Source organism: Oreochromis aureus, linkage group 3, assembly GCF_013358895.1.
Source record: "Oreochromis aureus strain Israel breed Guangdong linkage group 3, ZZ_aureus, whole genome shotgun sequence".
NCBI lineage: Eukaryota > Metazoa > Chordata > Actinopteri > Cichliformes > Cichlidae > Oreochromis > Oreochromis aureus.
In genome coordinates, this window is record NC_052944.1 from 88,361,807 (window position 1) to 88,375,425 (window position 13,619).

At 42.2% G+C, this 13,619-nt stretch overlaps 1 protein-coding gene across 2 annotated transcripts; it reads right to left on the bottom strand.

The window, feature by feature from the left end:
* Nucleotides 1–1,815: 1,815 nt before the first annotated feature.
* Nucleotides 1,816–12,119, bottom strand: LOC120438414 (gastrula zinc finger protein XlCGF8.2DB-like). 2 transcript variants are annotated; one of them, XM_039608828.1, is made up of 3 exons: nt 12,071–12,119; nt 2,337–3,521; nt 1,816–1,971 (listed from the first exon to the last, which is right to left on the bottom strand). In XM_039608828.1, the coding sequence occupies exon 2, from the start codon at nt 3,394–3,396 to the stop codon at nt 2,338–2,340; it is 1,059 nt and encodes a 352-aa protein (XP_039464762.1). In that variant the 5' UTR covers nt 3,397–3,521; nt 12,071–12,119; the 3' UTR covers nt 1,816–1,971; nt 2,337. The 2 variants fall into 2 exon arrangements, with proteins under 2 accessions (XP_039464762.1, XP_039464763.1); XM_039608829.1 differs by lacking the exon at nt 12,071–12,119 and having other exon boundaries at nt 2,337–3,838.
* Between the last annotated feature and the right edge of the window lie 1,500 nt (nt 12,120–13,619).

The window sequence follows — 13,619 nt, forward strand, 5'->3', positions numbered from 1 at the left end:
GCACTCATTTGGTTTGTTAAGTTTGCAGTTCTTTGCCTGAGTTCAGTTTTGTTTCTTTGACATTTTTTATGAGCTTAACATTAATTACTTTTGTAAATATAATATTTGGGTTAAATGAATGAAAACTTTGTTTTTCTAATAATTCTTGTGACTCCTTCTGCTTTTTCAACTTGGTTCATCACACAGCCCTAAATATTTGTTTAATGTCCTGGTCAAATATTACTCCAAGGTGTTACTGGAGGCCAAGGTAATGCCATCCAGAGCAAGTATCTGGTTAGATACCATATTTCTAGGTATTTTAGGGCCAAGTATAATCAGCAGCATAAAGTTAGTTGTCACCCAGGTCTTTATATCAAGCTCTGCTGTGTTTAAGCTATTAATTACTGCGCGCAGGAGAGCCAAAACACACATCAAACATTAAAGTTCAGTTATGCCAGCTTTAACCTTGGGATGCCTCAGCTTCTCTTTTATATCCCCCACACTCAACTCTCTGCATCAGGAAGCTCCTGCCACTGGTCACCCTGGGAGTTTCGTCCTTCTACACCCTAAAAGTTAGCAGATAACGTAGTGAAGCATCGCCAAGCAGTTTTTACAAGGTCATGCTGACACAAAATTTGACTCTGACTTTAAACACTGGTCACTTCAGGTGTTGCTCTGATATACAGGAAATGACATCACGGCTCAAACTCTTTGTCAGTAAACCATTTCTTTATTTAACATATAAAATTTTGGTTTAATTGTTGCAGGATTTCATTACACAAACAAGCTGAAAAAAACTGCAGAACACATGGATCAATGCATTCAATAAAAATATAACAGGAAACAGATTTCTTAATCAAACTGCTGGAACAAAGCGAACCACTCAACACAAACACTACAGTAGAACAGTTTAGAAAGCTTAAAATGTAACAAGAGGCACATTTTCATTCATAGCTGCCTCATCAGATCTTTACAGAAGACTCCACCTGAACTCTGTGGAGGCGGATCTCAAGGGTTTAAGTCTGACCCTGAAACCAGAAGAGGATCTTTCTGTCTCTGCAGATTCACTGTGATCCAGAGATGGCAATGATTTCAGTCCTGCATCACGCTGATGTTTGCACAGAGAAGATAATTTAGTAAATGTTTTTGAACATTGGTAACAGTAAACGTCATAATCATTATGCAAATTTTTACTCTGCGAATGGTACTCATGGCCATTGACCAGTGGTTGTTGATCAATGCTCATAAGAATTTGCATATTAATGATGAAGAAATTGACCTCACAGCCCATTGTTCATTCATTGGGCCGGTTTCAGTCGTTATGGAAATGTACTGTTTACAAGATTAACGTAAAAGCAGGAATCAAGACGTAACAGTTTATTTGTAACATGGAATCGTTTCTGAGTGGAGTATGAACTGAGATTACTCAAACTCTTTCACAGATAAGATAACCTTTATTAGTCCCACACGTGGGAAATTTGTTATCTAATTACTAATACGTTAGTTATAAAAATTACAAGAAGAAAAGATAAGAAAGAAAGAAACTCAGAACGAGCAGAGCTGCTGTAACAGGCTGCCGCGCACACGGGGGCGCCGTGATGAAGTTCTCTTTCATGTGTCTGCGTTCATGCTTAGTATGATCACATGATTGTGAAAAGGTTTTGTCACAGTGTCTGCACTTGTATGGTTTCTCTCATGTGTGGACTCGTTTATGCTTTTCAAGCTGACGTGCACTGATGAAGGATGACCCACACTGATCGCAGACATGCTTTTTAACGCCACTATGAAGGAGTTCATATTGTTTGAAGTCCTTTGAAGTGGTGAAGCCTCTCCGCATTCTTTACAGTAGTTCATTTTGTCTCCAGTGTGTCTACGTTGATGTATTTTCAGAGTCCTTCAATGACTTAAAGTTTTTCCACAAAGGTCACAACAAAAGTCTTTCCCACAGCGATGACAGGGTTGAGAACTTGATCCATCTGTGTCGCTCTGCTTCTAAACAAAAACACAAAGACAGTGTAAGTCAGTCCTTAACATTTTTATCCTGAACGTCACCTGAAATAAAGAGCATCTCTGCCAAAGTCCAATTACATTTTACTGTTTACATTATCACACTCAGCTCAATTTAATGTGCTATAAAAACGACAAGAGTAAAAACATTAAAGTAATACCAGTTTAATGCTACAATAACAATAACACAATTCTCAAACACTATCCCTAAAAACCTGTGATTAGAGTCTGAATAATCATTCAGAGCTGCGAGTAGAATTGCTAACATGCTAACACAATTTGATGAGCTTGAGTTGAACATGAGTTGTTTCAAACAGTCGGGCTGACAAGATAAAAATATAAATACATACCTCACAGTAACTGCACTTGTAGAGTCTTTCTGGTGTGGATCTGTTGGTGTCGTCTCAGGTAACGTGGAGATTTAAAAGTCTTCTCACACAGGTCACATTTATAAGGTCGTTCCTCAGTGTGGGTAAACATGTGACGTCGTAACTCTGTGTTTGTGGTAAACTGTTTACCACACTGATCACAGCTGTACACATCATGTCTGGTGTGAATGCGTAGGTGAATATTTCGGCTCCCTATCCGGCTGAAAGTTTTTCCACAAATGTCACAGCTGTACGCCTTAATTCCAGAGTGGGTAACTAGATGACTCTGTAAGCTGTAACTGTGAGTAAAAGCTCTGCCACACTGATCACAGGTGTACGCTTTAACTCCACTGTGGATGAGTTGATGTGATTTTAAGTGTGAAATGCTCGTAAAAGACTTTCCACACTCGTCACAGCTGAACGGTCTCTCTCCACTGTGGATTAGTTGGTGTCTTTTTAAGCTTCCAGACTCGGTAAAAGACTTTCCACAGTCTCCACAGCTGAACGGTCTCTTTCCACTGTGGATCAGTTGGTGTGTTTTTAAGTGTCCAGACGTGGTAAAAGACTTTCCACAGTCTCCACAGCTGAACGGTCTCTCTCCAGTGTGGATTAGTTGGTGTCTTTTTAAGCTTCCAGACTCGGTAAAAGACTTTCCACACTCATCACAGCTGAACGGTCTCTCTCCACTGTGGATCAATTGGTGTCTTTTTAAGTGTCCAGACTGCGTAAAAGACTTTCCACAGTCTCCACAGCTGAACGGTCTCTCTCCAGTGTGGATGAGTTTGTGTGTTTTTAAGTTTCCAGACTCGGTAAAAGACTTTCCACAGTCTCCACAGCTGAACGGTCTCTCTCCAGTGTGGATGAGTTGGTGTGTTTTTAAGTGTCCAGACTGCGTAAAAGACTTTCCACACTCGTCACAGCTGAACGGTCTCTCTCCACTGTGGATGAGTTGGTGTGTTTTTAACTTTCCAGACTCGGTAAAAAACTTTCCACAGTCTCCACAGCTGAACAGTCTCTCTCCTGTGTGGATGACCTGATGCATTTTTGGGAAGCTTTCACAGTGAAATCTTTCCCAAACTCGCCACGGTTGTATTTTTTTCTTCCACTTCTTTCTTCAACAAAATTGTCGGCCTCCTGAGAGCGCTGACTTCTCGATCCACGTTGGTCCTGCAGTGACAGAGATACAAACAGAGGCAGTGATTTGTGGGAAATACATTATTCTAACCGGCCTTTTATTAGTGGTATGTTGTGAGCTTTTATTAAATAAGTATTTATACTTATTTTCATACACACATTGCAAATGTGCTCATGAGAGTTGGCATTCAGTCTTTTGAGGGTCAATGCAAACTCGCTTACAGACAGAGATACATATTAGACTTGTTTCTAGGGCAAAGATTAGAGACATTTGGCTGTGCCTGTACGCCTGCTCAGTGAGATTAGCACAGAATGTACTCTGGATGTTTCAGAGACGTGTACGAGGAGAAAAACAGCAGGAAACACATCGAGTGTGAGACGATGAGGACGTTTTTAAGTGTTATTCTTCTGCCCTCAGCCGAATGTCCCTATCCAGCTTATGCAGAGAGCTAAACATTAACTGGCTTCAGTAAACACTCAGGAAACCGTGTGGCATTCTTCAGAGCTTTACTGATCCATATTTTTCATTTGTAAAACTGTAATAACAGAAACAGAATACAGCATATTCACTCTCCATAAAAATACACAAAGATTACATTAAATACTGTTGACTTATGCAAACAGTCACTACACAATCTCAGTATCAACACTGCACCGCCAGTAGCATTTCAAGAGATACAGCTAACGGCACATGCTGGTATGTTTCATGCTGGCAGGCTAAACAAAGGGCTAACAGCTAGCTTATGCTAGTAATATAACAGACTTGCTAAACACACAACAAACTCATTACTTTGCTGAACAAGGTACTAATAAGTGAGAACAATCAATCGTTTTGCCACACTTACAGATTATGCCTTTTCAAGAGCGCCAGATGCAGGAATTTACAGAGACACAGAGAAATGGACCTTCCTGTCGAGCGCTGGGAGAAAATCACTGCTTGCGCTCAAACATGGCGCTACCCTGTAAACCCACTAGATGGCAGGCTTTGACCAGACAAGATCAGGAATAAACATATTTTTCTGACATGTTACTACAATTAATTACAGAACGGATGATTATGACCTGCTATATAACAAACTTATAAAAGCATATCTTAGAAATAACAGGAGGGACAGAATAGTTATAGAAGTAAAAAAACTGACGCATATTATGACATCTGCTTACGTATTGTGAGGCTGGACTTTAATATACAAAAGTATTGTGATGTGTGCTTCCTAGGTGAGATCTCTGTAAGTGACGCTGCAGTAACTGCACCGTCATATATGTATGTATGTGTGTGTGTGTGTGTATGTATATATATGTAGCCGGTCTGGCCTTAAACTATGAGTGCCGCTAGCTCTCTGCGTTGTGTTGTGCGAATGACCAGAGGAGTCAGCTCTCACTGTGCCAGCTGGGCGGATTTATTCTCTCTGAACTGTCTGTTGAAAATAAAAATAGAACAGTACAGCGACTTCACTTTACTGGACTTCTGCATGAACACCTCTCCTCAGCGGGACCTCTAGGCAACTGAGGTGCAACATCACAACAAATCCAATTAACAAATAATACTGCTAAAATGTATTTATAATCATATGTAACAAATGAAAATGCACTTCATCGTGACCATATAGTGACAATTACCTCAACAACAAAATTATAGTTTAGGGAGACTTCATTTACCAGTGGCAATTTTACATATTTTTTTTTGTTACATATATCTAACAGTAAGTTGAAACAGTGAACATGAATCACAAACAAAAGATATAACCAGTACACATGACACAAAAATAAAAGAGGGAGCTCACATACCTGTTTATAATAAAAATAAAACAGTGCAGCGACTTCACTTTACTGGACTTCTGCATGAACACCTTCAAGGGAGAGAGAAGGATAGCGGACCACATGAGAAGCCACCTGCATGCTCCTATGCTCTCATCTGAAAATGGCTAACTAGCATGATACAATAAAGTGCTGTACTCGACAGAGAAACAATAATTCACACTAAAACATCGAACAGAACTGTGAGACAAAATGTACAAAGGGAACAAGCAGTGTTTGAATTACTTTTAGTTACTTTAACTGTGTTTATTCACTCTGTAACTGAGAACACTAGCGTACGCTCACCTCTCCTCAGCGGGACCTCTAGGCGACTGAGGAAAATAGTGCAGCAGCTACAGGAAGTGACGTTGGAAGTCAAAGGTCACACAAACAAAATAAAAGCTCCCAAAATATAAATACAGAAAATAAACATATATATAAATAAACACATATACATAACCAATACTGACAAAGCAAAATAACACCGCAGGATGGATCTTTGGTGAAATATAAATTATTTTTTAATACACCCGTTACATCCACCCCTCCTAGATTTCACCAAAATCCAGAACAGTCAGGTGAACAATCTAACTGGAACACAGGGACAAATCTACAGAATTTATGGCTCCTAGGCATGGGTTTAAACCTCCGAGCTATAAGCTCTAGTCTCAGCTGTATAAGCCACCTACCAGATAGGTTCAGAAAGAGCATGAGGGTGATCAGGCCTCATCCTTTCTTACGGTGCGTTCACACCGGACGCGAAAGAGGCGAGCAAAAACGCCCTGAATGCCCCTAATGTGACGCGTGCACATTCGCACCTCAACACCTGTCGCCTCAAAATTGCATCTTACCACGCGCGTGAAATGTGGGAGGAAGTTGTGCCAGATGTGTTGTGCTGCAGATGTCCTCTGAATAAACACAATATCTTGTTAGCGGAAAGGTATTTGTACATCAGTTGGAAAATATCGGGACAGTAGGCGGGCTTGCTAGCTTTTGCACGGTTCCATCGGGTCAGTCTGGAAATTAAAAAGCAGAATGAATGAACTTACCAGGTTGCCCAATCTCCTCACTAATGTGCCTCCAAGCTAGGTCCGTTTTATTCCTGTCTCGGTAGAAGTAGCAACTAGCATCATTTAGCTCTGGATGATTAGCCACGGCACTGATGAGCTTTCCCTCCATACTGAGTGACTGGATCTGCCCCTTTGACCTAGTTACAGCCACGTCACCAGGCTCCTGATTGGTTGTCGGGGCGTGATTTGACACCGGAGTTCATATTTTCCGACTCGAGCGTGTGCACAAAATGCAACACACAATCTGACACGCGTGGTTTTCTTTCGCGAGTCACACGCGCCCACGCGGTACACTGACGCAGCGCGTTTCACGGGTTTTGGCGTTTTCCCGACGCAAATCTGCCTTCGCACTTTCGCCGGATGCACAATCGCGTGTCATCGTGCTCTTTCCATTGACTTTACATGTGAACCTGACGCTCTGGCCGCCTCTTTTGCGTTCGGTGTGTGCGCACCGTTAGATCAGTGTGATGCCATTTACACCACACACATTCCCAGCCGTCCACACACATCAATTACCTTAAAACATATTATGTATCTAATTGTGCCATAATGACACTGTCCCTTAGAACCAAAAAAACGAAAGATCTCTAAACACCTGGGTTCACTTAAAACAGCGTAAGAAGAGACTGAGACCTTCTGCTAACTGAATTCGCTTAAACGCTTAAAGCCAAAAGGCTTTTGAACCATGGACTCAATGAGTCGATCAACTCTTTTACTAACTCGGCCGGCTCGCGTCATGACAACATTGTCCGGGCCTGCCCGTGGCTGTTCTTGGGGACCCACATCATGACACACATCCGTTGGAGACATCTGTGCATCGGCAACATGCACTGGGGCTACTGGTAGGGGCTCGGTGTGTGCATCACAATCTGTGCCTGATGGATGCGAGTGGGTGAGTGCAGTTTCTGAAAGTGTATCTAACACAGACGGAGAGTCTAAGTCAGGTTCTGCTACCAAACTGTCCAAGTCTGTGTCTCTGTCTGGGCAGTCCTCTCCTACCAGGGAACACTGGGTTGAATCCCCTGCAAACACCACTGGAGCTTGCTGACTTGACTTATCCAATCTTGAGAGTCCCTCACTCAAGGTCTCCTGACTCTCATCATCATCCGAGTTGATCCAAGCACTGGTCCTGTCCTCTGCAGTCTCCTCATCCAAGGAGTCTAACTGGTCTGATGCACATGACCCTTCCTCTGATCCAGTGTCACCCAGTTCAGCTGTCACTACTGGCAGGAAGCTGATATTCAAAACCAGGATGTGATGTACCACCTTTATGTTGCCACTGTCATCTTCCAACTTGTATGTGTGAGTCTGCAAATTTCTGTCTCTGACTGTGTACACTGTTGCGTCCCACTTGTCAGCAAGTTTCTTCTTTCCTCTCTCGCCCTTATTTGCAATGAGTACCTTGTCTCCTATGTTCAAATGAGTGCCCTTTACTTTTCTGTTATATCCTTTTGCCTGTTTGTCTTGTTCCTTGATGGCATGAGTCTGGGCAATCCTAGCTGCCTCATGAAGGCAAAACCCGTGGTCTCATGTACAGTTGCATTATATGCAAATGTCAGATTCTGTATTTGTTGAGGCCACTTGTTCTTTTTTTTCTGAGGGCAAGGACCCAAGCATGTTGCCAAGTGTCCTATTAAACCTCTCAGTCCCTCCATTTCCCATGGGATGGTATGCCGTAGTATGGGATTTGGAGACCCCCGAGAACTTGAGCAGTTCTGCCAAGAGCTCACTTTCAAAATTTGGTCCCTGATCGCAGTGAATCCGCTCAGGAAACCCATACACACAGAAAACATGGTCCCATAGTTTCTTAGCCACCTGCTTTGCAGTCTGGTTTGTGCAAGGGAAGGCATGGGCTAGCTTAGTGAAATGATCTGTAAGGACAAGAACATCTACTGAGCGCTGCTTACTATCCTCTGCACTCCAAAAATCCAAACACACCAACTCCATAGGAGCGGAGGTTCTGATGCTCTCAAGTGGGGCTCGAGCAGAGGGTTCTGGTGTTTTGGCCAGGATGCATCTTTGACAGCATTTGACATACTCCTTTATATCAGACTCCATCTTCGGCCAAAAGAACCGTTGTCTTGCCAGATATAAAGTCTTCGCTTGCCCCTGATGTCCTGCAATATCATGGACACCGTTCAATGCCTTTGCTCTGAGACTTTCAGGCAAAACAAACTGATGTCTCCTTTGTTTACTCAGGGGGTCCTTTGTGATCCGATAGAGAACTCCATTTTGGATTCTAAGCCTCTCCCACTGTTTAAATAACACCATGGCTTTCGCATCAAATCCTGGCCTTTCACGCCTGGAAGGTCGCCGTCTCCATATGACAAATGGTAAGATCCTTGAAATACTGGGATCAGGTTCCTGGCTATGCTGGAGTTCCTCTAGTGTGGACACAGGAAATGACTCCTGTCCTGGCAACACTAGGTCCTGAACTGACTGGAACAGTTTCACAGCCCTTGTTTCAGCAGCCAGATCCCACTCACTGTGACAATCCAAGATTGCCTTAACATCCATAGCATCACATCGCTCAGGATCTTACTGGCAAAAGCAATTGGACGGGCTTTCTGCTGTCCGGCTGGTATTTGTGACAATACAGCACCGAGCCCATCTAATGAAGCATCAATGGACAATATGAAAGGCAAAGAAAAGTCTGGATGTGTAAGGACTACAAAATTCAACAGCTTCTCTTTCAGATTAGACAGAGCTGCATCACATTCATCTGTCCAGTCAGAGGGCCTCAGTTTTCTGTAGCATTGATGCCTGTTTTAACTCTCCCTCTCCTCTTTTGTCCAGCAGTGAGGGCAAACAAGGGCTTCGCCATAGAGGAGCAGCTAGGGATGAAATGCTGAGAGTAGAAAATCGCAAAAGAAAACACTGGGAGTCGCAAATACTTATTGACATCTAAAATTAAGATAACACTGTACATATTGTTTTTTTACCTTTATGCTTTGTGTGAACAACTAAGGTGTGTTGCCTAAATCCATGAAGTGCTACAGAGAAAATTACAATTTTTTATGTAATTAACACATTTTGAACTCTTAAAGCAATATAACAAAAGCAAAGACACCCAGCTGAACTAAAATGATCCACGTAGCAAACAAAAACTGTTGTGAGCCGCCACCCTTATATCGCCTTTGGGCTTTTAGAGCCTTGACCTGACTTTTAAAAATTAATTGGTAAAAAAGCACTATGCTACTGAAAAATTAAAAATAGATATTTGTAAAATTCTGCCTAAACATGTATTTTACCTGGTTAATGCGTGCCGCGGGGCGTGGTCTGCAGCGCCGCTGCAAGGGAGGCGAACGCACCTGAGCGGGACCCGCAATTTACGTCTGTGCTATCTATGCTGTTGTGTTGGTGTGTGTCCTGCTGTGTGCTGCAAAGCTACATTCGGCTGTATGCGTACAGCAACCGTGTGTGCTAATCGGGGCTGTACGAAGTCATCTTTACGCAGGACTGTAAGCTGTCATCTGTGAGGCGTGAGCGGTTTGTCTTTAAAACCCTTTGACTGCCTCACCAAGAAAAATACAATGAAAGAATTATTTGTCCATATTTTCTAATACTTTAGGTCAATAATGATCACAATCAAACAAACAAATGTATATGCTCAACCAAATGGTTGAGCAGGCAGTCAAAGGGTTAACAGAGTTCACGGTGGAGCTGCTACCATAATGTGGATCCAAAGATCCATAATTGGCCTAACTGGGGCTGAAAGTCTCAATAAATGCACGTCAATTCGGCGGGTATACCGGCTTCCGCGAGGGTGACGCTTATTTTGAGCGATGAAAAAATAATAGAATATAATTTTTTATATTATATTTTTATATTTCAATATCACAATGATCTTCCAATTTAGAACTACAAGTTAATAAGAACTAACATAAATAAAATACACTTCAGCTAAATACTTCTAATTTATTTTCCCAAACCATTGGAGCCAGAATATAAGGACTATATAAGGCCGCAGGTTCCAGACCCCTGGTCTAGGGCATTGATCATTTTCCTAAATCCCTCGTTTTGCAGTGTTGAAGGGAGCCATATCTTTGGTCAGGTGATAAGTGATAGCCTCAGTAATTTCTTTGTGCCTGCCAGAGTTCGACGGGTATGGGGAAGCGCTGTATAAGGTTCCCGTTATTGATGTTTGGGTGGTTGACCAGGACGGATTTTCTCCTGTCACTTTCTCATCATCTCTCACGTGCTCTCCGTTGTTTTTTCCCTGCCATTTTTAGCAGCCAGGTGGCTTCTGTATCACGTGGTATAAGGCTCTGGCCTTGTCATTTGTTGAGCAGGAAGAGTGAGTGCTTGTTTTCATGCAGATTATGTCCCGGATCAAAATGCAGTACAATCGTCATCGTCTTTTTTTTTTCTTCTTTTTTTTTTAAAACTCGTAGTCATTTGGAAATGAGATCACGATTTTCTAATGAGTAATCATGCAGCCCTACTTACAGTGATGACGCGGTTGCTGTAACAGTAGCCTACATTCAACGGCTGCAGCCCTCCTGCTGCCAGCTGTACACATCAACACCAAAACAACCAAAGCACAAGCAGCGCTGGGTTTTAAGCCAGCGAGGCATCATTGTAGAGGCAGTGAAGGTGAGTCCATCTCACCTGCAGCGGCATCGCAGACCACGAGCCGCCACAATAATAAAACATTCTTTATTTAATTATAAATAAATTATTTCTCCTAATTATGTCCTGGGTTTTAACTAATTAATAACACCAAAGGAAACATCACAAAAAACACTTAAGGTCATGAAAATTAATTGCGATTTAGTAATTCACTGAGGCATCCACCCTATTTATTGAAAAGTATGGTATCTGTATTGGTATCGGATCGATACCAAAATATGCACTATCGCACACCACTACCATCAAGCGGTGCGGCTTCATAGCTGAGCAAAGTCGTACTGAAACATTTGACAGATTTTCGAGCACCGTGTACATAAAATCGTTCCGAGGTCAGTAAACACAACCAGAGTTACATAAAGCACGCAGGATTATAAGGGGCGCTGTCGATTTTCAGGAAAATCAAAGGATTGATTTTAAGACGCAGTATTTTCCAAAAACACGGTAATAACGACGGCCCGCTAGCATGCTCTACCAAAAATAGTGCTTTGTTGTGTATCTGACAGACAAAAGTCAAACCAGTTCCACACAACTGAAGTTGCAGCATTTTTACAAACCAGTTCTGGTTCAGCCGTTTCATTTAACGGCCCGCCATGTGCGTATGTAAACATATGCACTGCGCATGCGCGTTTTACCCATATTCTATCGCAATATTTCATTTTCCTATCGTTGCCTAAAATTACACCGGTATTACTGTGAACGGTATGATATAGCCCAGCCCTACACGTGCCAATATTTATGTCTCCAGATTGTTTGTATAGTGAGCCATTAAGACTGTACTCTTGGTACAGTTTTTATTTTTGCTGCTTTTGTCTTACACTGTAAGAAACACAGATTTGCAGCGTTTGTATGTGTGTGCAAAAGCAAATGTGCCAGGCCTCAAAGACAATGGCTGGTTTGCACAACAAAAGCAGGATGTGAATCGAGCATATGACCTGTACAAATCTCAGCAGGGGTGATTAACACCTCGGGACTTGCACCAGAAAATAAAAAAGTCCGTAATTCTAGTAGGTGTTGGTTTCAAGGGATTTCTGCAAATGTGCGCAGGGTTAGTAAATCTAGTGTTAAAGTTAGCTCGGTGCTTACCTTTAGATGAGCCCACAAACCGAGAGAAACTCCGTGATGAAGCTGGAACTCTTTCCAAACAGGAAACAGGTCAGGGAGCAGAGACCCACGTGGTTCACGCTGATCTCAGCTACGATCCAGGAGACAAGGGTGTGCAGATCGATGCAGATATCGATCCAAACGTTGGTAGTGGTATATGATCGATACTTTAGTTTGTTTCTCTCCTGGAGGTTCACTATTTACTCGCTGTGGATGAAACAGCAGCTCTGTCTGTGTGAACACCTCTTCTTATGCGGCAGACGCACTTTGCTCCGCCCCCTTCTTCCTGCCCTGCTGGGATTTGTTACTGTGCCGTCACGTGACTCAGATGCGCTCAGAAGACGCATTTGGACTGCAGAGAGAGAGAAAGAGGAGCAACATGTGGAGATATTTTATGACTGTAAATGAAAATGCTGGAGAACAGCTGGAAGGCTGTCAAGCCACAGGGGACCACAACAAGCTGTAGAGTTCAGCTTATTTTTCACACCTCAGTTAAATGCTTTGACTGAAGTCTCACTGCACACACTCAAACTTAGTGTTTGTGTACACCTTGGTCATTATAACCTGACACTGATCAGTGCTGCTCTGACGACCACACTCACATCCATGTAATCATTTAACTGGGATGGTCTGGATTTACTGCACAATGCTGAATGTGTCCTTACAGTACAGGGAATAACTCTCTCTGTGTTCCTGTAGAGAAACTCTGGGTCTGTGTGCTGACGAGCATCACTCACAGTATGATACAAAGGCTCACTCATACCTTTCCACACATGTGACAAATTCAAACAGATGCTGAAACCTTTAGAACATCATAAACTACACATTGTTGTACTCTTTTAGGATGGAACAGCTTTCAGATTTATTTACTCTTAAAGGATAAAAGATCTTTTAAGAATTTTGCATTCAAGAGGAGAATGTTTAAATAAGTCATGTAAATGAGAATTTCAAAGTTGGTGGCTGCAGTATATACAAATTGGTGTATCTCAAAAATAAAACTATGAAGACACTCAAAATTAATTTGGAAACTGTTTTATGCAACTTTTTACATTTACAATTTTGAGGATGAACCTCTGAAATTACTTTAACTAGAAATTTGTGTAAAAATACCACTATTGCAATTTATGTAGTTACTGATGACTTGATGCATACATATGATTAAAATTTGGGATATAATGGTTGTATTGATGTATAGCAACTTAAAATACTCCCAGAAATGGCACTACAACATGTAAAAATATAAAGATAAGCTCAGGTGGACTGGGTTCTTTAGTAGGTCTAAAGGGTTAAACTGCGTCCTCACATCATGAATATGAAGGGTTGTAGTGGAAGAAGGTGGTGTGAAATCCTCATAGCTGTGGAGTGAGGAGGGGGCTCCTGTGGGTGAAGTCTTTGATGGTGGTGATGGCTCTGTGCTGGTGGGAGTGGGGAGGTGTCTCTATTGTTGGGGAAGGTGGAGGTGTCAAGGCTGCTTGATGTCTCATCAAACCAGCAGTAAGAGTCGTTGAGGGTGTTGGCCAACAGCAGGTCG